Below are 23,244 nucleotides of genomic sequence, written 5' to 3'. Positions count from 1 at the left end.
GCTTTTTATAGTCACTGTGGGATCCACATGAAATCATTATGAACTTATTAAGTATTAAGAGAAGCTGGGAGGCATTTGGTATGCTAAAATTTGGGGGTGACCTGAAGACTTGGAAAATCTGACTGAAAGTCCAAGTGTGGAAATATATTCTCCAGATGAGATCCCCCCCAACTTTGTCATATGTACATATTTTATATGCTGAAGATTGTGTATTGTGGATTTGAATTACACATTACTCAAATAGGCTTGTCACCTTTACTATTCTTTTTCCACAATAAAAATTCTCTTTCACTTCAGTACTACACGTAACAATAGCAGCAGTTACGTAGGAAACCAGAATCTGTAATCCTGGTTACAGGCAAGGTGGAATTTAGCCAGTGTATGTGCAGTTTAGTGAAAACCAGATGCCTAATTATTCCTTTCGGTACGTATATGCCACAGTCAGTGGGAGACAGTTTAGTCAGTCATCTTTCTTCCATAGTGGCTCTGCAGAAAAGTGACATTATGAGCCGTGGTACAGCCAATGCTCAATTCACAAAACGTCCGTGCCTGAAACAAGAAGAGCTTGATATTTTTGGTTATAAATCAACCTAGGAGTGAGTTCCCCAGCTTTCTATTCATACGGACTTTAAATTGGCATGGAAAGCACTCCAACCTTGAGAGCCCAAAAAGGGAGGGAGAAAAATAGTTGAAGCAAGTCTAGCAAGGAGATTCTTGTTATAATGGAGACCTTCTCCTACTTTAAGAACTTGATTGTCTTGTGTGCAATGGACGAATTACACCTGTGTTTCTTGAAGTATATACATATACTAGAATGTTTTCTTGTACCTTTTAAAGGGATTCACTTGTGTGCGTGTATCAGTCCAGATTTATCACTGCGTTAGAAAGTTTGGATCTAGGTGAGGGCGCTTCAAACCTGAGCGCATGTCAGAGCCACCTGTGGGACTTGAGAAACCCCCAAATAGCTGGGCCCCACCCAGAGCTCATGATTCAGTAGGTCTGAGAAGGGGCCCAAGAGTCTGCATTTCTAACCGGTCCCCAGACAGGGCTTGGCGAGCCCTGCTAGAGAGAACTGTCTCCTGCTCCCCGCCACGGCTCTAGGCCTGTGTTGATTGCAAACTGCTTCTTTCAGGAGTGTGATTAGGATACGTGATTTCTCTCCCTGTTGTTTTGTGAAACATTCTTCCAGGGTGGCATGCTTGCCGTCCTTCCAGTAGCCCTTGCGTGCTTCCCACATACTTTGATTCCCTCTGCCTGAAATATCTCTCCTGCTTTTTTCGTTCAAGGCAATCCTGACCTGTCTCCAGTGTCTAATTTTATCTTCATCCCCAGGAAATGTCCCCTCGTACTCTGGTGGACAGGGAGCCTCTAAATAATACTTTCCTCTGCTCGTACCCGCTCTTTGGCATTAAGAAATCCAAATTGTCTTTGAGTATTAGTATTATTTGATACTGTAGTTTAAGTGTATCTGTCTATCTAATTTTTCCCTTACCCCAAGCTAGATCATAAGATGCTTAATGATAGGAATTGGATCTTAATACTCTTTGAACTTCTTTGTGATATTGATAGGTAATTACTTATTTGAATTATGCATTTATAAAAATACTTTTCTTTTGGAAATTCCATTTCTTTCCCTGTGTCATCAAATGTCTCTTGGGCTGCTGTATTTGGTTTCTGATCCATCATGCTTCCTCCTCAGAAATAAAGATTATTAATAAAAACTCTTCTTTTAGAAATTCCACAGAATTAATATCATTGTCTCCTTAAAGCATTTTTCTGTGTTTCCTTAGCATGTATAACTTTAGTTCTCATTGTGTGTGTTCTCTTCTCTTCCCCCTTCATCTCTGCATACAGCTATGCAGTATGGAATATGGTAGGCTCTAAGTAAGTTCTCATTAAGATCTCCTTTAACCAAAGTCACTATAGGGTCATTAAAAGGAGGTACTGCCTGCGCTGCTATCTCAGGTCTTGAGGAATATAGTTCAAATGTATGTGGATCACATGGGACTCCAGTCGGACCTTTTTGCAGAAATGTTGTAATCTTGACCACCGGAAAGCAAATTAGTAGAGGAAAACCTACAGCAGCCGTGGTTCTGATATTGGCAGTGTGTAGATACAGCTATGGCCTCTGACAGGTGGAAACAATGCAGCAGAATTGGATTTCCCGGGTTTCTGCTGATGTTTATGACTTGTGGGTATATTCACTGCAGTCAATCAATCGGGAGCTATTACTTACCTGTACACTCAGTTAAGGGGATGGGTGACTTCATTGCCAGTGAAGAATTGCTAGCTCAGTCTCCTTGGAGGACATATTACATCATAGGTCAAGGTATTTCAAATGTTCCAAAGTCATTTTCCCCCCAATAAAGTAGTTTTCTCTAAACAGGTTTTCTGCCATTGTGTAACTGATGGAACCAGGTCCTTGACAAGTAATCCTCTTAGATTCTCTGCCACAAAAGAAACTCTCTTCTAGGAAATATCAGGCATTGCAATCTGCCTCCTCTGTAGATTTCAAATGGAAAAAGGGGACACCACCTCTTCTGCTAGCACATTCTCAAACTCAAGATGACAGTGTCTTAGAATAGCTTTGTATATAGCTGGGGCGTCTGTGCTGTGAGGTTCATCTCTTCTGTGCCTGGCAGGCCTGGAGAGCAGTAGGTCCCTCTCCCCCACCCACTGAGCCCCTTGCCTATGTTTATCCTGGCTGTTAGGGTATTCCTAGAGCATTTATCCCAGCCACCGCCTTAAACTGCTACTGTGCCACAGAGATTCGTGCTCGTCCAGACTTGATGTTGGTTACTTAAAACTGAGTGCCTTTTTCTCCCAAATATAGCCTTATGCACTTCTTCCATATACTTTGTGTGTACTCTCTGGTAACCATTTTAATTCTTATCAATGAAATAACTTGCTTCTTTTAAATTGAGCAAGCAAATAGAGGTCTCCCAGAGACGACCACTTGGCATTTCAAATTGCTTGAATTGTTGGTTCTGTGATTGCTTTTCAGGAAGTTGATGAATTTTGCTGGGAGATATCAAAGTACCCCTTAAATGTGATTTGTGGCTTAGGATATTGCCATAAACCATGAATGATTTGCCTAAAGTTCAGACGAATAATCATTTTAAGCAATTTTGGCAGATTTCTCTGAAATTTGGCACATACCTAGAAATTATAGGATAGCAGTCATTGTCAAACTTTGTCTCCACCTCCTCCCTTCCCCCCTTTGTCCTTCCTTCTTTCCTCTTCTCACCCTTCAAAGAGGACCCCCCCAACACCGACAGTCCTGGAACTGCCTGCCCTGTCGGGCAAGGGTAGTCAGTTCACCCCAGAAGTTGGTGTCTTAATATTTCTACTTGTCTTATTGTGATTATTATTTCAGAAGAAGAAAATAGGGAATTTATTTTTTAAAAGTTCCTTTTTTGTTGTTGCATATCTGCTTTTTTGCTATCTTGACTAAAATGAACACATACAGCTTTTGTAATAAGAGAGGAAAGCTATGTAAATTTAGGATCAGGAGAGGGTGATCCATTGACCCAAAGGAATGAATTGCCTAGTATGACAATATGCAGCATCTTTTTTGGCTATTAGGAAGATCGTTTCCTGGTAAGGTTAGCCGACTTTTCTCTGCCTACATGTCAGTTGGCCCTGGCTACAGAATGTGGTGGGTTACTCTGACTGAGATCTCTAGCATGTGGAAGGATGTGCTCTCCAGTGCTGGCCACTGTGAAGAATGAATTAGGGCCCGGTACCCACTCCCATACCTAAGGGAGCAGCTGGGTCGCTGGGTGGGTTCAGAAAGACGGAGGTGTAAGACAACTCACACATCTAAGGCAGAATGGGGCCACCTGAGCAGGGGCAGTAGGTTGCCTTGCTGTGAACCCACTGGACCTTTTAAATTCTGCTCAGAGGTTAGCTCCTTTTCTGTACCTCCTGGGTCTGGAGATTTGAAGGAATAGAACCTTTTGCTTTAGCAGAAGTTGGTGGTTTGGGGTTGTAGAGAAGGTTTGACTAGATGCAGAAAAGGTTTGATTAGATAGTTCCCCTCTTGCATTTCTCAGACCAGAGACTGTGGAACATTAAGGACTGTGGTCCATTGGACTTTGTCTCAGCTGCTTTGTAAATGATATTTCATCTTAACGCTTGCCTCAGCCAGGCTCAGGGGGAGATATATCTTCATTTTTAAAGGTAGGGAAACAAGGGCACAAAGCGTAAGAAAATTGGCCCACGCCACATAATAGTAAAGGATAGGTGGAGTTTGACCCCCATCTGCCTGCCCTGGTTGAGCTGTGTGGTTCCATTAGACTTGTTTTACTGTACAGATCGAAATTATCTAGTTGCACATGGGGACATTATCCGGATAGGTAGGTATCATTCCTTACCCACCCTGATTCGGAAACCCAGTGAGACAGCCACGGCTGTCGGCCATTCGGTGCCCTTGCTCTGAAGACGGTGCGCTGACCTTGCGTTAAGTCATGCGGCCATGGTTTATAATTATCTATGGGGAATAAACACTTGAATCTGGTTGCTGCACATTCATCATCCAACACCTTGGCTGAGATTCGGGGAGGAGCTGGGAGACTTGGAGATTTGATAGTTGCCACAGAGCAGCATCCATAATCTTTTTATGAGTAATGTGATCTTCAGTTGTCTCCCTTCAGCTTCAGTAAAGCTCTAGAAGCTAATCACAGGGCCTGTGTACTTGGCCATTGACCATAAATGTCTGTTCACATTCAGTTTGGAGGTACAGCTTTGGTCCTGTGTATCTCCTTGAGTTCTTCTCTCCAACTGTGTGTAGACATTGTGCCATACTAATTGTCTGGCACCTTAAATCCTTCAGTTTATGTCCATTGTGGCTCTCTGGGGGTATTTTTGGTATTTGTGCTGTGTACTTGGCACTGCGTGTGGCCTAATTCATGTCTTCCTTTGCTTGTACTGTAGTGACACGTTCGGAAAATTTGGTACTTTTAGTTTTAAGCAAGATTGTTGGTTTGTCTGTATAACTTTAAAGACCCATCATAAAAAGTTGACTTTCTAAAATAAAGACACATGTACAAATTCTGTAGTGGTTTTTCTGCTGCTTAAGACCTTAAAAATAATAAAATCGTGCATTAGTCTTGCTTTGTTTTTGTTGTTTTAGTTTCATTGGTTTTTGTTGTTATAGTAAAGATTCTCTTACTTGCTGCCATTTGTTTTAATTTATTATCCGCTGTTCATGAACTGGTTGGCTGTGTCTCAATATCTAAATTAGGCAGGAACCTCATGAGCTCTCTTTGCAAGTAGGAGACGGTTTAGATTGGGAGGGCACTGATACCAGAGTCAAACAGGCCCGGCTTTGTGTCCACATTCTGCTTCTTAAAACCCTGGAGACCTTATATAAGTTCTTTAAGCAAACCAAGGCTTAGCAAGATTATCTGTAAAAGGGGAATAATACCATTCGCCCCCCTGGGTGGTTGTGAGGTTTCAAGAGACCACATGTAATAAAACCCAATGGCTGCTCCCCTGGGAGTGCTGGGCAGCCACCTGCTGGTATCTTCCTTCCTTCTGAGTAATTTAATATTCTTAGTTTCACTTGACCTTAACTTCCTGGTTCATCAGTTACATAATCTCCTCACTGAACAGCTCAGGGAGATAACCTTTCTGGTCTTGGAGAAGCCCTAGATGTTGTCCTGAGGTTGTATTGTTTTTTAGCAGTTATTGTAGTTACTCCAGGAGGACTCAGCTCAGGCTCTGCTCCCAGCCTCTCTGGGTATCTCCTTTGTAGAAGCTTCTGAGAACAAGCTCCTGGATATCACATGATCAAGGAATGGGGAACCTACGGGGACCCAGCCAAACCTGTAAATTGTTCTGGGCAATGTGGGCCACTCATCTATCCTAACAAGCAACCCAGCAATCAGCTCTGTGAGTAACTAGAGAATTTTTCATAGCAGAGCATCTCTGCACCCCTTTTGAGCTTTGCTTGGCCCTGTTCTAGATGTTCAGCCCTCATGTCGGGGGGCAGCTATTTTCCACGCAAGGAGGGAGCTGGTGGAAACATTGCTGTCAGTGACCTTGCAGGACTAACAGCCCTCAGACCTCTCACGCCTCCTCATTTTCTGAAATGAAGCTATCATTCTTTTTCTTTTCACCTAGCGAGCTAAAGTTCAGCCTTCTTACCTGGTTCCACAAGGGATCATCTGGAAGGAAGAAAAGTGGGATTCCGGGGGTACTCTCTGGGTGGAAACTTGGTCAGGGATGTAATTCTAAGACTGTTCTCTTATGGCCACACCAAGAAAATGCGCGCCCTGGGAGTGGACTTTGTCAGATGCCAGAATGGTGATGTCCTTTCTTGTTAAAGGAGGAAGCCCACGTAGGAGCCTCCGCATCCCAAAGGTTGGGACTGAGTGTTAAACATGGCAGTGCCCTTCCTCCTCCCCCTGTCCACACACCTTGTGCAAAAGATATTTTTTCCTCAAGGGTGAACAAGTTATTACTTTTATGTGCCGGCACGCTGTATTGGCTGGCTCCCTCCTGCATGAGAGGTGATCTTGAGCAATCGAAGAAAACTGCTGCTGCAGTTAAGCACTGGGCGTTTGTGGGTCAGCTCTGGCCCGCACAGGGAGCCCTACGCCCCCAGCCAGTGATGAGTGAGGAGTGGGGAGCAGGGGCTTCTCAGCCTCTGGGGGAGTTCACTAGCCTCATTGTTTTCCTCTCCTGCACCTCCCACCAAGTGGCTTCTCATTTGGTCCAGCTAGTCCAGGGGTAAGCAAACTGTGGCTGACTGCCACCCATCTTTGTAAATAAAGTTTTATTAGAACACAACTGCACTCAGTTGTTTACACTGTGTCTGTGCCTGCTTTTGCCCCATGGTGGTGGTGGCAGAGCTAGAGACACTGACCCTGTGCAGAAAAAGTTTGCTGACCTTGATGTAAACTATAATCAAAGCTCATCTGTTTGGAATAGTCCACATTCCTTAAAATCCAGTTTCAAGAAGTGCAGTTAACCACTAAGTGTTGCACTGGATGGGGCAGTGCAGGTGATTTTAAAATACAACTAACTTTCATGCATCTTTTCTTGTCATTAAACCAACCAAAAGTTCTCCTTATGGTTTTGGATGCCTTCAAGCATGTGATTACAATTTCAAAACATCTCTATTATTTCAATGATTACAAATTTTATTTGGGGTTGTTCTTTTTATAACCGATCGTTTAAAATAAAATGTTAATTTTGAGATAGTTGTAGCTTTACAGAAAAGTTACAAAGATAGTGCAGAGTTTCCAGAGCCCCTTCACCACCCTTCCTGCCATGCATGGTTAACATCTTACAGAACCCTGGCACCTTTGTTAAAATATAATAACATCAGCTTTGATGCGGTGCTGTTACCTACAGACTTTGTATGGATGTCACTGGTTTTTCCACTAATGTTCTTTTTCTGTTCCAGGATCCAGGGTAACGTATTGCATTTAGCAACTTTTTTTGTTTTAAAGAAGGTGACATCCACTTAATATGTTTCTAATTTTTTCCCTTTGCATAACTTACTTTGCTATCTTTTGGTAAGGAAAATGATTAGTGATGATGTAACCTTGGAGATCAGAGGTGAGAGCTGGCTCAGAAATACGAAATGGTAATGAGGGCTTTGTTTATTGAGTGCTTACTATGCTCCAGTCTCTGCTGCTTGCTGGACAAGGTGTTATCTCATTTAAATCTTGCAGTGGCCCAGCCTGTTGATAATTGCTTTCTCCATTTCAGTTGAGGAAACAGAGACTCAGCCAAGTTTCAGTTGTGGGTGACGGTCAAGTGCAGCCTTCTGCTGCAGGCCAGCCTCTGGGGGCACTCTTAAGTCATTCTCTTCCTTCTCTCCCTGGCCTCTGGCCAGTGAGAAATAGCCTTTCTTATATTCACAAAAAGAGGAACAAGCTGAGGGAAGTTAAGAAACTGCAAATGGGCACACAGCCAGCAGTGGCAGTGCTGGCTTTGGGACTCGGGTCTGTCTGGAGAATCGCAGAACGTGCACTTGTAATTTTTGTGCTTAAAATCCTTCAGTTGCCCTTCTATGCCGTTAGTGCAGGATCCTAGATCCTGCCTGCTCAGTATCTCTGTTCTCACCCCCTCTCCATTCTTCTTCTGTTCTGTTCCAGTCACTCAGAAGGACTTGAGGGTATGAGCTCTGTGCTGTCTTGTCATAACAGGGTTTCCTACCGACAGGACCTTGAGTAAGTTGCTTTTACCTTCCTGAGATGTCACCGTCTGCTCTTATGTAACATGGAATGATAGGGTCTCTGTGGATGAGTGGATTCGTGTTTGTAAGTAGTGTCTGGCACAGTGCTAGACTGTACAGTTGTGCCTCGCACGACCCTGGGTGTGGGGAAGTGATGTGATGATGACTGGCCCTGTGGGCTTCGCCATGATCTCAGTGCAGACACCGCCTCCTACAGGAAGTCTTCCTGGATACCCTAATAAGTGTTACATGCTTTCTCCTCGGTTCCTCTGGGGACCTTGGCAGATCTTTGCATGGCACTTGTGGCACTCTGCATTATGATAATTACTGGGCATTCTCCACCCACTTGGCTGGACAGCCGGTCCAGGGACTAGCACAGGGCCTGACAATCAATTTTCAGACCCATAGATGATGAGCAGACGGGTCCATTTTGAGCCCTTCTAATGGGTAGCAAAGACCTCCCCACCCCACCCTGTGGATTATGGTGACTTTTTTGTCTTCTCTCCATTGCTGTTCCCATTTGGTGTGTTCATTTGGAACCAAACAATGTGCTTGCTGTGGAATTCTCCCTCTCTTGGCACTTAGGGAATAACTGTGGCATTTATCTGAACAGAGATTTTCCTAAAATATACAGATCTACAATATTTCCTTCTGTCTTTATTAACATTTCCAAACACTTTTGCTCAGGACAGCTGTTCTAGACTCATGCAGTACGTTCCCCAGACTGGCACGAAAGATCATTTCACTAATGTGTTCGCTTCTGCTCAGAGACCTTGCAAATGAAGTTTTAAAATCTTCCATTCCAGCGCAAACTTCTGATTTGATTCCGATATCATATAACCATAGTCACATATCTTGGTATTTGGGGGATTTAGTCACTTGAAATAAGTAGTCATTGCTTCTCTTGAGATGTAGTCTCCCTGCTCTCTCCCTTCGAATTTTAAATTACACTCCTGCTTAAACAGCCTGGAATCGGGCGCCTGTGTCATCAGCACTGCCCAGAGCCAGACCTGCCTGTGTTATGCAAGAAATGTTTGTTAGACGCAGGACTTCTCTGGCGACTGCTGCAGCTGGTGTTGGGTTTTAACAGTTAAGGCCCTAACCCCCCTTCCTCTTTCTGAAACGTTTGTCCTCTTCTGCTGCCAACAAGTTTTTAATATGCATGGAGTGTAGGGTCTGGTGCTGAAGAAGATTGGATCACGGTTTGAGTCAGAAGCAGCACGGACTGCTGATTTGTTACATTTTATAAAAATAAACTCTGTAAAGTGAACACAGATACAGCCACTCTCATAATTTCAGATTTGGGGGTCGGTTTGTTCCCCCCCCCCACGAAAGCTATATGGTCTTTCCCTGAAATTCAGGCCTGTTTTTTCCAAAGCAGGAGTATTGATTCTTTTTAGAGAAGAGTGTTTCCTCCTCACACAGATCGTATTCTATTCCTGCCCACTGCGTTCCCCAGCTGCTCCCCTGCCCTACCCAACACAGGAAACTTCTCTGTTGCCTTAGGGGGGATAGCCAGGTAGACTTTCAGGATGAGTGTTTTCAAGAATGTGTTTCTGAGTTAGCAATTTGAAATCTTCCTGTGTTTTTAGTGAAACAGGCCTGTTTCCATCTGCCCCCTTTTCTTTGAGAAGGAAACTGTTCCCCTGGAAGGAAGGTGCTGATGTTGGTTCTTTTGCACTGGAATTGGAGAGGAGTCCTGCCGTTAGGAGAAGATTCTTGCAGTTTAGTGTGTTAAATCAGGAAGATGGTGAACAGATATTAGTAGTTCTCTTTAATTTATTTCTGTCTTGGTAAATGTGGTTTCTGAGCTTTTTAGGAAGAGTTGACTTCTTTCTCCATTTTTGCAAACCACAAGTTGGCTTTCAAGAAACATGTGGCACTTAGGTACTTTTTTGTAATTGGTCAGTTGCTCAACCTTCAATAGAATCCAGTGGTTTGCGCTCATGCCAGTCTTACTAATCAAAAATCTGTAGTTAAAAGGAGCAGCAGGAAAAAGGAAATAGATTTAAAAACCACTTAAATTGGGGAAGTGGTAGGAGAGGATTCTCAAAATATTTCATTAAGTTCTAGCACACAATGAGCTTTTTATTTTTATATCACCAGTCATTTTTGATCTTTATTCCAGAAACATTCTCAGCTGGGGTTCTCCCCTGACCCACAGTATATTAAAAAAAAAAAATAATCTTAGTGACTGTTTCCTCAGTTCTCCCAAGGATGATACTGTCAAGAGCTAAGGAGGATCCAAAATTTACCTGCCTGCACGCTGGTAAATTAGCCTGCCATGGTTGGCTACTTACCTGGTTAGTTACCAGGGTTGCTGGTATGAGACTCCTGGTCAGAGCCATAGGACTCTACTGATTACAGCAATAACAGTGTCAGCCTCTTCTTGCACCAGTTCCCCGAGTCCCAATTCTCACAAGGTGATGAAACATGGGCCAGGTGACACCTGCATGTCAGATGCTACAAGAGAGTGACCTAGAGCTTAGAAATCCCAAATCTTTTATAATGGGCTTTGAGAGAGAGAGAGAATATGAATGAGAATGAATCTCTGTCTTGCAAGGCTGTTTGCCTTACAAATACCTTAGAAAAAAACAGTCCAGAATAAAAGCAGCCAGTTCCTCTGGCTCACTAGATGTGCAGAAATGTAAGAGAGCCAGGGAGCACCGTCTCCCAATAGTTATGTGGCTAGAACCATTCTAGACGTATAGGAGAATGGTTAATTCATTACATACACGGATGCCTTAGTGTGTTCAATTCTCTCTTGGAGCCCAGGCTGAGGGAAAACTGTTAGACCTTGGCTACAGGCTGCCATACCGAAATATCTATTGTTCCTTCCTTCAGTAAGGGAAAGAGAATATCAGAAACTCTCTTTTGCAACTAATATTTTCCCCTACTGCTTTTTGAGAAAATAGAGGCATTATATTTTAAAGAATTAAATATTAAAAAAAAATCAGATTCTTCTTACAAAAAAATTACCCAAATTTGGGCACATAGGAGATGATTATATAATGAAGCTGATATTTACGGTTTTTTGCCTTAAAGCAAATATGGGCCGCTTGCTTTGGAGAAACGCCTGTGAAACATCCCATCGTCTGACCTTGACCAGCAGACGTGTGAACTCAGTCCATGAGTTGAGTGTGTGTATTTGCTCCTCCCCTCATCCCCATTTGCTCCCAGCCAACAGGCCTGTGAAAAGTTTCTTCTGTCCAAGCAACTACACTGGTGTTTCCCAGATCTGGTTGTGCTGCCTTAGTCTCCTCTTTCCCCCATGGGACTTCCTGCTTCATCTCCATAGAGACTTGCGTTTTTGCCACTCCTTATGAATATCCCAGCTCACGATGTTTGTGCCCGTGTGGGGTTCTGAAATCCAAAGAAGCGTCTAGCTGAAGCTTCTGAGATACTGCGGGGGAAACTGCGGAACTCAAATATAGAGAATTAAGTTTAAATGGGAAGTCTGGAAGGTTATCTTGGTGAGCTGGTTAGTGCTGGGTTACATAGCGTGTATATATGTGAAACAGCAACCAAAACATCTCAGGAAACAGAGACTCGTGCTAAGAACTTGACCCTGGACGAGGACTGCTGACTCTGAGTTCTGGTTTGGGACACGCTGGAGAAAGCGGAGCTGAAGGACAGGCCGCCCCTTCCCGTCTGCACCTGCTACTACAGCAGTTCTCATTTGCTGAAAACTAAGGGGTATTTTCCCTTCACGCGTACACAAAGCCCAAAACACTGAGGTGTTTTTTTTTTTTTCCTTAAAGATGAGAGGATTAAGCAGACGATAGCTATAAAATTTATGACCTTTATTTGTAAAGGGCCATGTAAATATGGTCACATTGTTACTTTATCTTCGTCCTGTCACTGTCCTCCCTCTGAGCAGATGGATGGCTGTCATTTACTCACCTATTTATGCCAAACATCTCATCTTCCACAGCCGGGGAGCTCCAGGCACCTTGAGTAATTGCTGGGAGATAACGTGGGAGTTGTTTGGCTTCCTGCAGCCTTAACTTTCCTGCCAGAGCTCCACTCACCCTTTCTTCTCCTTTCCTTCCTCATTAGTAAGACAACCTTAAAGGTTGGTTTTTTTTTTTTTGCTGAAGAACTTGAGTGACTTTTGTGGCTGGCGATACAGATCACTTTAGGATTTTATAGGTATCTTGGCTTGGGATGACTTAGGCTTTGTAACTCTCAAATGAATGGCTGGAGAGGGCAATTGTTAAGTTCATTCTTTAAAAAATATTTTTTTAAGTGTTCCCCCCCCTTTCCTGACCAAAGCACAGGAAACCTTCTGTGTATTAAATATGTCCCAAGTCAATAATGTACCAGATTTATAAAATTCAGTTTCAGTTTTGGAACTTCTAAATTGGTTGCTTAGATGTTGGCTGAAGGCCTCACGTCTCTAGCACTCTGCCTGACTTCGTGAAGGTGTAGAAAAAGGAGTTAAAGACCTGATCTTGCCACAGAGGCAAGACAAATATCTGAAGGCATCAGGGAACAGCCGGTGCCAGCCTGCCTTCTCATCTCTTGGTGTGACAGGCCGTCAGAGAAGGTGTGGGGGTTGGAGAGGCCACAGGAGGAGTTTTGGGGCAGCAGGACTGGAGCTGAGCTGTGGAAAGGCGAGATTAGAGCAGGCAGAGGGAGGGGAGAGCCTGAGAGAGGAAGGGGGAGCCCCAGGAAGCAGAGCTGTTGGCAGATCTGTTGGGGTAGGTGGGCAGGGGAGGGGCCAGTTCTTGGGGAGACATACTGGGTGGGTCTGGTCATGGATGTCTGAGTGTGGCTGCTCTGGAGGAATGGAGCCAGGAGACCACACTGGTAAGGAAGAACATGGCATGTGTTCTGCTACAGAAGAAAGAATCAAAGATCATGGTCAGGAATGTGGAAGGACCAGCAAGCTGTTCATGGAAACTGGTGTTAGCTGAAGAGGGTGAATTTGAGGTGAAGAGCCTCTGGGCATAGCAGACCAGGAATACGTAGATGTTGAAGATCTCCCTGGATGAGACAAGCAGCTTTCAGCACTGTGCTTTTAAAGGGAGCTGCTTAGACTGCGGCCACAGCCTCCAGTTGTGAGATAATGGAAGGATGATTCCGATCGGCACCCATTTACCGAAATCCCCCTCCGTCTTTACAGGCCCCTCTGGGCGTCTGTTCACTGACCTCTTTCCATTAACTTTATTTTTTTTAAATTTGGAAATATTAAGCAATGCTCAGGTCACCAAAGATTTCTGCTGTTCATTGGTTTCTCCCCTGAGCTCTAGTCTTTGGCTCTCTCTAGATGAATCCCGAGTCCTGGTGATTTTTATCTTTTTTGAGTTGCCATGTATATGACCAAGTGAAAGAGCTTTAAACATTGAAAGGCCATGTGTTGATCTTTTCCAGCTACAAGTCATGGGCTTGACTCTAGATTCTTGTAACTTGCCTTACAAGCAGAAAAAAATGAATACTTTGAAAGTCCTAATCACTTCTTTTTGAGCCATTAGACTCTGGTTTTCTAATGAGTGAACTGATACGGTGCTGGGTTGGACAAGATTAGATCTTCTTCAGAAAAGCTGGAGAAGTACAATGAGATATCTCCGGTTTGGGGTTGTGACGAGTTTGGGGTTACTGGTATCTGTAGTTTGGGCTACAGCCCTGGGAGGATGTAGGGAAGACTGTCCCCACTGGTCTGGGGACATAAGGGAGCTGGTATTCTAGCCATTTAGGATTGGGGGTGTTAGGCATTTGATGTTCTGTGCCTTTTTGGTATTAATCCTGTCCTTTAAACTTCTACCCTCAGCCCAAGTCAGACGCGGTCACCTATGGTCCAGTGGCTTAACCCACAGTCTCCGACCACACCAAGCTCCGACTCGGCTGTTACTCCTCCTTCACCCAGGTCGTCTCCTTTCCCTCTCTGTCCTCCTGCCCCCATAGTGGACAAGCCTCCTGAAAGGTATGTGGTTTGGAGAGTGACGTGGAATACGGTGGCGGCCCCCGGAAGGGGCTTGATAAGCCTGAGCAAGCTCGTGTGTTCTCTGCTGGAAAAGGCTCGCCCAGGTTCCCCTGGCATCCTGGACTTCATGGACAACATTCATGGCCTTGTTTCGGGGCTGTGCCTTACTCAGCTTAATAGCAAGTAGGTTCTTTGGAGAAATTTGCCTTACGTGGGACCTGCTTGAACCTACTCTGTCTTTTTGGTGCTGGCTGTGCATTTATGAAACTGCTTATTTTGGGAGAACTTCCTGTGCATGGATATAAAGCACACTCTCTGTTTTACAGGAAAGCAGACTGGCACTGGAAACTTTTTTTTTTTTGAGATAGAGTCTCACTCTGTTGCCCAGTCTAGAGTGCCGTGGCGTCAGCCTAGCTCACAGCAACCTCAAACTCCTGAGCTCAAGCAATCCTGCTGCCTCAGCCTCCCGAGTAGCTGGGACTACAGGCATGCGCCACCATGCCTGGCTAATTTATCTATTTTTAGTTGTTTGGCTAATTTCTTTCTATTTATAGTAGAGACAGGGGTCTCACTCTTGCTAAGGCTGGTTTCGAACTCCTGAGCTAAAGCGGTCCTCCCGCCTCAGCCTCCCAGAATGCTAGGTTTACAGGAGTGAGCCACCGCACCCGGCCTGGAAACATTAATTTCCACAGCAAGTGGCCAGTTCTCTAGAGGACAAAGGCCTTTAGCAAGCCTTTCCACCTGGTAGCAGCTGAGGTGCCTCTTCCATCAGAGGCTTCCCCTGCTCCCCAGTGTGATGGGACATTTTCTCCTGCTCCGGCTGGATCTGGCTAAAAGCGCAGTTTCCATCTTTCCCCAGTGCGGCCTTTTCCCACAAGGGCACAGAGGATGTTTTGACAGATGGTGAGAAGCCGAGCCCGGCGTGCCTCTGGGGGAGAGGGGGTCTAAACACAGAAGCCCTGAGGAAACACAAGCCCCTTCCAGAGTGGGGTGGGGAGCAGGTCGTCCTCCCAGACGGATTTGGGTCAGTGTCTCGTTGCCCGGCCTGTTTAGTGTGGATGTGCCTGTGCCCTGGTGCTTTTCCTAACAGAGCAGCCGAGGCGCTTGCAAATAAACACATGCCTCTGACAAGGCTGAGTGATGGGGAGGGCATCTCACCAGGCAGCGAGGAGAATTAGGTGAAGTGGTTCAGTGGCAGCCTCTCAGGCTCCCTAAGGAACGCTTTGCATTTGAAACCCATCATTTACTGGAAAAGCGAGTGCTGCGTGGCTTCGCCTGGTGTTCACTTCCCTGTTAATTTTTTTTTTTTGGAAGGACTTGCCCCACTGGTAACATATCAATGGGATTTGGGGAACGGGGTGGGGGCCGATGAGGTTTCTGTCTCCCAGGTGTGCACGTTTTCATTTGTGTCTCTCCTGCTCCCTCTCAGCGTCACCAGTCGGAAGGCTCGCGCCGTGTACCCATGCGAAGCGGAACACAGCTCGGAACTGTCTTTTGAAATAGGAGCGATTTTTGAGGATGGTAAGTGTGAATGGGAGCTTTGCAGTGGGCTATATTCCGTCGCCCGGGAATATCTGCAACACCGAACAGTGGCTGATGGTGCCGTAGCTGGGAGGGTGCGTCTCTCCCTAACGCTTTGGACCGGAGGGAGCTGGCTTGTTTGGCGCCCGGGGGGCCGTGTGCGTGGCTGGGGTACCACTCTGCGCTTGTCTCGATTGTTCTCCCACCCTTCTAACTCTTGTGACTCTTCATTAGGGGCATCTTCCTCCTGATGCTAAGAAGCTAGTGCCACTTGGCAGGGAAGAAATATTTCTGGTTTGCCTCCTTTGTTTTCCTTGTTCTCCCAGAGTCTCCAACCAAGCCTCCTAAACGTCTCGGGTTGGTTGGCCAAATCTGAGTTGTCAGAGAAGAAATACTACGTCGTTCAAACCATGTTGATTTCTATTTCCCTTACCACTTTTGTGCTTTCCAGTTTTGCCTATTTAAGCAGTGTGTGAGTCTCCAGATATGGGTATTGACTGTGCATATTGAAACAAGGCTGTAGATTTTTTGAGTGTTTAATATTTATACAGAAGAGCATTTAGGAGCCATGCCTGGTTTAATATTTCAAAAAGTTCTATGGTTCAGCACATGTATTCCCCTCCCTCCGCCTTGATTTCTTCCCTCCCTCCCCAGTCCTTCCTGCTTATTATGGAATTCATTGGTTGCTGTGGAAACGGTGATGTCATGTGTGGGTGGAGCTCTCCAGAAGAGTTCTGGGGAAGCAGTGGGAACCTTAGATGCTTGCAATGGAATGGTTGATTAGCCAGAATGCTTGGAATTTATGGAATATATCGACACGAGGCACAGTGGTGTATTGTCAGTAATGCAGCATTTGCTGACGATTGTTTTACAGAAAGCAAGTTGCCTCATTTAGAATAGATTTCTATATGTGTGCGACAAGTGCTCTTGAGAGCCAGAGACTCTCTGTGTCAGGAAACAAACAACAAAACCCCACACACAACAGAAGTATATACAACTTTGTTGAGAAATTTTGCTCTTGGAGTAGAAGCAAGATCATTCCTTTATCACCATACATATTTTGCCAGGGAAGTATGGTCAAATAGCTGCCCTGCTCCAGGCCTGTCACACATTGGCACATTGTATGCCCAAAGGGGAAGCTGAGAGGGTAGTATTGAAACTCACCCACTTGAGTAATGATTATGAATTTTTATTTTGTGTGATTAGCATTGTTTAGAAGCCTCTAAAATCCCTTGCACAGTGTGGTTTGTGAGATATGGTTTGGTAGAAGGTATATCAGTTTGGATGCCTTGAGCTGGAAGTCACAAAGACTAGCACAACTGGCTAAAATCAGTCATGAAAATGGATTCGCTAAAGCTGGGTGTGGTGGCTCATGCCTGTAGTCCTGGGTACTCAGGAGGCTGAGGTGGTAATATCGCTTGAGCCCAAGAGTTCGAGGCCAGCCTGGGCAACATAGCGAGACCCCTGCTCATATACATAAAAAAATGATTAGATTCACAAAATAATAAGTCTGAAAGTAGGGAGCTTCAGGGTTGATTAATTCATCTTCTCGAAAATGTCATCAAAACCCAGAGTATTTCCATCTTTCTGCTGAACTGTTTTCAGCCTGTGTACTTGGGCCTCTGGCTGGTTTCTCTGGTGGGGGCGAGATGACTGCCACATCATGGACACACTCAACTCCAGTAAGAGGGGATGTCTCATGCTTGTACTCTCTTAAGAATGAGAAAACTTTTCCAGAACTTTCTTCCTAGTTTACCTACCCTCACGTCCCGGTAGCCAGAACTGGGTCATAGGCTAAACCCATCGCTGGCTGGGAAGGATTCAGACCAGTCAGAATCCTTGGATTCTGGACAAGGTACAGAATCCTTGGATTCTGGGCAAGGTACTGGGCAAGGTACACCTCCTCTAGGCACACAGCCATGAGAGTGAGGGTCAGTGCCTAAACCAGACGCGAGTCTGCCTGCACGGATGCAGGGCAGGGGCTGGGAGGGGTCTGAGTCAGGAGACAAGTTCTCCAGCTCTAAAGGCACCAGATGACTTGTTTGTAGTAGCCTTCCTAAAAAACAGAGAGAGAGTGTGCTTGTACATATAGTCACACACATACATTATGTACACATACATACACACATACCAGTATCTCAGTGTAGCTTTGGAAAAGGAGAGCCATTGAAAACAGGTAAACATGGGATGTAAACCCTGCGAGTTACTTTGAGATCAGACCTTGGCTTTTCCACTTTCTGTGCGACCCTGGACAGGACCCTTAAGTACTCTGTGTGTCAGAGTCTTCATCTTCATCTCCAAGGATGTCTGCAAGATTGATGCTGTGTCAGGTAGCATTTGGGGTTCCTGGAAGGTAAGGCTTGTCTGCTGCAGACATTCGTGGGAGGTGCTACCGGGCATGAAGCCACACTGGCCACGTCTCGGGATGCCACGGACATGGCTGCCTTCTGAGCCCGGTCACATCTTCCTCGGAGTTTGTGCTCTGTGGTGCCGGCATCCAGCTGTGTCTGGACTTTGCTAGTTGGGGCGCCCAGGGTGTCTTAGTAGTTCCTTGGTCCCTCCTCAAAGGCCGGCTACTCTGAAAATGCCTTTCTGATGTGTTGACAACCCTCCCTACCCTGGTACGTGAGAGTCTCATTTTATGTGAGCTGCTTGTCTCGCGGTGCCTCACGGTTCTGTTGTACTGCGGTTAAGCATAGTGGGAGGCATCCAGGAGCAACACTGTGACACTTGCTGTTTAATACGAATGGTTCTTAAGGGCATAGTAGGTGGAAGGCCCTTAAGCAGGGTTTATTCTTTTTGTGTGTGTGTGTTTGCACCTTCCTCCTCTGTGCGCAGTTGATCTGGTTAAAAGCGGTTAAAAGTGTGTGCTTGCCCAGAACACGAATAGTGACGCCCTTCTTCAAATGGCTGTGGGGTCTTCCCTTCTGACAACTGTCAGAGCAAGACAGACTGGCCGTCCTATGACCACAGCTTCCGTGGAGCCAGGCCGTGCTCCAAGTGGCCACTATTTACAAGTCAGCCCACAGGAGTGTCACCAAGAACACTCCCTGAAATACTTAGTGTCCCTGAAATGCCCAAGATATTTTTCCTGTGTTCACTTATCCGTTTGGAACCTTCCAGCATCCAGGGATGCTCTTGCAGTGCAATCCCTTTTTGTACTCGTACAGACAACAAAGGAAATTGGTTTATGGCATTCAGTGGCCTTTGGAGAAACCAAAATCGAGGTCAGGGTGACCCGTGGGCTGCACCATCAGTAGTGCTGTGGTTTGGAACGTGGACAACAGTGAGAAATCTGAACCCAGAGTGTAGCAGGCAGAGGGGTCCTCAGTAATTATGTAGTTCGATGACCGTTCCTTGCCCTTTGCTCTTGCTGGGTGGGCCCGGACTTAAGTTTTGAGTTCAAATTCTAGGCTGCAGACACACTAGGCTAAGCTGCTAATTTCTGTAGCAGACACACTAATCTTAGCTGCTGTTCCGAGAAGCGTCTCCCACATTCCCCCAGGGAAGGCTGTGTTGGTCAAGTCTCAGGGCAGTGGATGTCCCTGTGACCTCGGAGGGACCTTTCTCTTTCCTCTGGGCCCGGGGAACCCTAGGAATACGGTGTGTGGGTGTCTGGTCAGTCCCGCTCCCTTTCCAGACAGGCGGCCCTGCAGCTGCCAGACCCTCCAGGCAGGCGGGGAGCGGCTGCCCTGCCAGGGCCGCCCCTCGGGAGGGTCCCAGGAGCGGCCCGCTCAGGCTGTGTTTCTGCACACAGGCGGGATCGCGCCAGGGCTGGGGGAGCAGGTGTGGCCCAGATTAATCCTTAAAACCCTCTGGTGATTAAACTTTAATCACTCCAATAGACCTAGAATAATCCTTGGAAAACAGTGTGGCATTATCTTGGAAAGTTGATCTTGTGGACCCCACAGGCCAACAATGTGATTCCTAAATATATTCCTAACATGGGGGAGAGGGGATCATAGAAAAAATGTTAAGTGGAAAAATAAAGTGCCAGGTGACTAGACATTATGTAATTCTGGTTAAGCTTAGAAATGTGCGACATCAATGGGATATTATTAAAGGGATATGTATGTGTGTGATAAACTGTATTTTAGCCCTAGCTGGGGTAAGAGAATGAGAAACACAGCACTCCAGCTGCCGATGCGGTGAGGGACAGGGAGGGGTGTGAGGTGGGGAGACAGGACACAGCCTGCGATGGGACACAGGCCTCCCTAGTGGTCTCGTTGCAGCTCTCGAGTGTGTGTTCCTGGTATGGACTGTATTGTGATACTGCTTCGATGATTTAAATACTTGTCACGTGCGTTGCTTACATTATTCTGGGGGTGAAAAAAGTCCAGATTCTGTTCTGGAGGTAGCTTCTCACAAATTGCTATTGTCACTAGCTCCAGTGTCCCTTTTGTTATGGATGGTAAATCGTGCTGACATGGCAAAACCACGAGATACCACTTCTAACCCATTGGGGTGGTTCTTGGCAAAAATATGAAAAACAAGTAGTATTGAGGACGTGGAGAAATGGGAGCCCTTGTGCATTGCTGGTGGGAATGTAACATGGTACAGCCACTGTGGAAGACAGGGTGGTGGATCCTCAAAAAATGAATCATAGAATCACTATAGGGTTCAGCAATTCCATTTTTGGATATGTACCCAAAATAATTGAAACAGGGTCTTGAACAGATATTTGCACACCTGTGGTCATTGCAGCATTGTTCACAAGAGCCCGAAGGTGGAAACGACCCAGGTGTCCATCAACAGATGAGTGGATGAACACAGTGTGGTCTATATATACAAAGGGCTTTAGTTCAGCCATAAAAGGAAAGAAATTCTGACCCCTGCCACAATATGGATGAACCTTGAAGACATTACGCTAAGTGAGATAAACTGGTCACAAAAGGGCAAATATCACATGATTCCATTTATATGAAATATCTAGAATAGGCAAGTTCATAGAGACATAAAGTGGAATAGAGGCCACCAGGAGCTTGATGAGGAAGGAATGGGAAGTTTCAGTGTGAGAAGATGGACAAGTTCTAGAAGTAGATAGTGGTGATAGTTACACGTCATTGGGGATGTACTTAATGCCACTGAACTGCACACTTTAAAATGGTAATTTTATGTTACATTGATATATATTTTACTACAATTAAAAAACTCCCCTAATACCAGGGAGTACTAGTACGACACACATGAGGTGGTTGAGGATGTGTGAGTCACCTGAGGTTGGACAGCTGCTAAGTGGCAGAGCAGGGTCTGTGGTGTGGGCTCCACCCCGTTCCTGGCACATACTTGGTGCTCCCAGTGCTTCGGGTGACTGCCGTACTTCCTGCCTGCGTGTCTCGGAGGTGTCAGATGAGCTGGCTCCCACAGCCTCCTGGGGTGACCAACTCTGTCCCCCAGCAAGGAGACTGTGGCTGGGAGTGAGGAAACCTGTCTTCAGTTCACTTCTCCGTCCTTTCTCTCGTCTCCTGCCCCCGGAGTGCCGGTGGAGGACATCTGCTGTCTTCAGTGCTAGCCGGTGTCCCTGCCCCATGCCAGTCTTGCTCTGTGTGTGGTCTCCTCCCAGTGTGAGGCTGGCCATGGCTCCGAGGCTGGAGGAGAGTCGGGCTGCTTGACCGAGGCCTACAGGCGGAGTACAGCTCACGGGGAAGGGCACGGAGGAATGGCACTGGAGTTGCCGTGTCTCCCGCCCAGAAAAATGGACAAGCAGACCCCTGCCATGCTCACAGGGAGGACTCTGGGGAAGAGGCCACTCTGCAGCTCCTTCCACATGATTTGTGCCTGCCCAGGTGGCAGCACCCCCTGCCCTGAGATGGCATATGAGGGAGGGAGGGAGGGAGGGAATGAATGAATGAATGAACAGATACTCCTCAAGTTTTCACAAGTGAGCTGTCTCCCAGGAAAGCATCTGCAGCAGGTGTGGGGACAGGGGGCTTGAGGTCATGGGGTGTCACAGCTCTTGGCCAGCCGCTGGGCTGATGTGTCGTGGGAGCCTGAGGCCCTACAGCTAGAAATGGGGCTCCCAGAAGTATTCAGAATCCAGCTACCAGAAACCTAAGTGACAGCCTGTCAAAATAATGCCGATTTCTGAAAGTGTCTTTAAAAATAACATGAATAAAAATAGCCCTTTTCTCCTGGGAGAGGAGAGGTGCTGCCATGCCAGGTCCCTGGCCCTCCCCTGTCTCATGTGACCCCCCTGGCTTCCTCTTCTGAGAGGTGTCTGGGTGCTCTGGGTCTGAGCCGACTCTGCTGATAGGATAGAGGCTCACCTGTGACACTAGCTGTGATCAGAGTCGTTCTGAAAAGGCAAAGTCTGTTGTAGAAAAATGGTATTCTGGCCGTGCAGACCAGAGTGCCTGGATTCAGTCCTCATGCAGTTCTGGGGCCATTTAAGACAGCAGGCCACTTGGGCCACTCCAGCCATCAGTGACTTCCCATCAGCACCTTCTGGGTGTGGGGAGCACCTGCCGGGAAGCTTGGGAGCCTCGAGCCTTTGTTATCCTCTTTTACCCTTTCCCAGTTCAGCTGTAAAATCTAAACTGCTTTGGTTTATCAGGAGCAGGTTATTTAGGGTTGTGTTTATTGGCGTGAATGTTCATTAAATTTATATTAGGTGCAGCAACGTAGTTGTGTTCTACCCAACTTTCAAGCAGGAAAGTTATTTAAGAAACAATGAAGATACCTGGTTTTTCTCACCCCCAGAGAGCACTGAGCGGGGTGCACAGGCCCAGAAGGACACAGAACTGGAGTGCAGGGTGTTGACGGGGAGTGCCAGGGATAGCGGGAGGCCCTGGAGCGGGTTGCAAATCCCACCACGCCCATGTCCAGTGCTCAGTATTTACAGGCGGAATGAATGATGGGCAAGAGGTACTTAGCTGCTGTTTTGCTTTCGAAATATTATACATTCCCTTGCCTACCTTGGACACAGCATGGGAATGTAGTGTGTTCCTGACATCACTTTGATATAAATCGTCTCATTTTAATATTTCCAGCACTTGCTAATGAGCCATCGTTTACTCTCTTTGAGGAATGAAGAACACCAAAGAGGCTAGCATAGGCAACTTGTTGAGAGTCCTGGTCATTAAAAAGCCAGAGTTCCAGCCAGGATCGTGGGGACTCTAGAACCCACCCCATTCCCATTATATTCACTGTCTCTTGGAGTGAAAATCTTCCCCCAAATGAGATGCTGTCTTATTGCTGAAACTGCCTGTATTAGTCAGCACTGTCCAGAGAAAGGGAACCAACAGGTTGTGCAGTGTGTGTGTATGTGTGTGTGTGTGTGTGTGTGTGTGTGTGTGAGAGAGAGAGAGAGACAGAGAGACAGACAGAGGCTTATTTTAAGGAATTGGGTCACGTGATCATGGGGGCTGGCAAATCCAGAATCCGCAGTGTAGGTCGGCAGGCTGGAGACCAGGGAAGACTGCAGCCCAGGCGTGAAGGTGGGCGAATTCCCTCTTTTTGGGGCGCCAGCCTTCGTTCTGTCGACTGATGGGATGAGGCTGCCTCCATAGGGGAGGCTAATCTGCTTTACTCGGAGTCTACTGATTTAACTGTTAATCACATCTACACGTCCAGAATAATTGACCAGATCTTCATAGAATCATCTAGA

General features: G+C 46.2%; 1 protein-coding gene across 2 annotated transcripts in view; it reads left to right on the top strand.

Moving 5' to 3' along the window:
• ARHGAP10 (Rho GTPase activating protein 10) overlaps window positions 1-23,244 on the top strand; it is a 292,374-nt gene that overhangs the window by 265,845 nt on the left and 3,285 nt on the right. For both annotated transcript variants that reach the window (XM_012783754.2, XM_012783755.2), the window contains 2 exons: window positions 13,965-14,117; window positions 15,547-15,638. In XM_012783754.2, the coding sequence (XP_012639208.1) occupies window positions 13,965-14,117; window positions 15,547-15,638 (245 nt within the window). The remainder of the gene's footprint in view (window positions 1-13,964; window positions 14,118-15,546; window positions 15,639-23,244) is intronic.

The sequence above is a fragment of the Microcebus murinus genome, chromosome 15 (assembly GCF_040939455.1).
Source record: "Microcebus murinus isolate Inina chromosome 15, M.murinus_Inina_mat1.0, whole genome shotgun sequence".
NCBI classification, from domain to species: domain Eukaryota; kingdom Metazoa; phylum Chordata; class Mammalia; order Primates; family Cheirogaleidae; genus Microcebus; species Microcebus murinus.
Note: the sequence above shows the minus strand (reverse complement) of the source record. Positions and strands in the feature narration are given on the sequence as shown.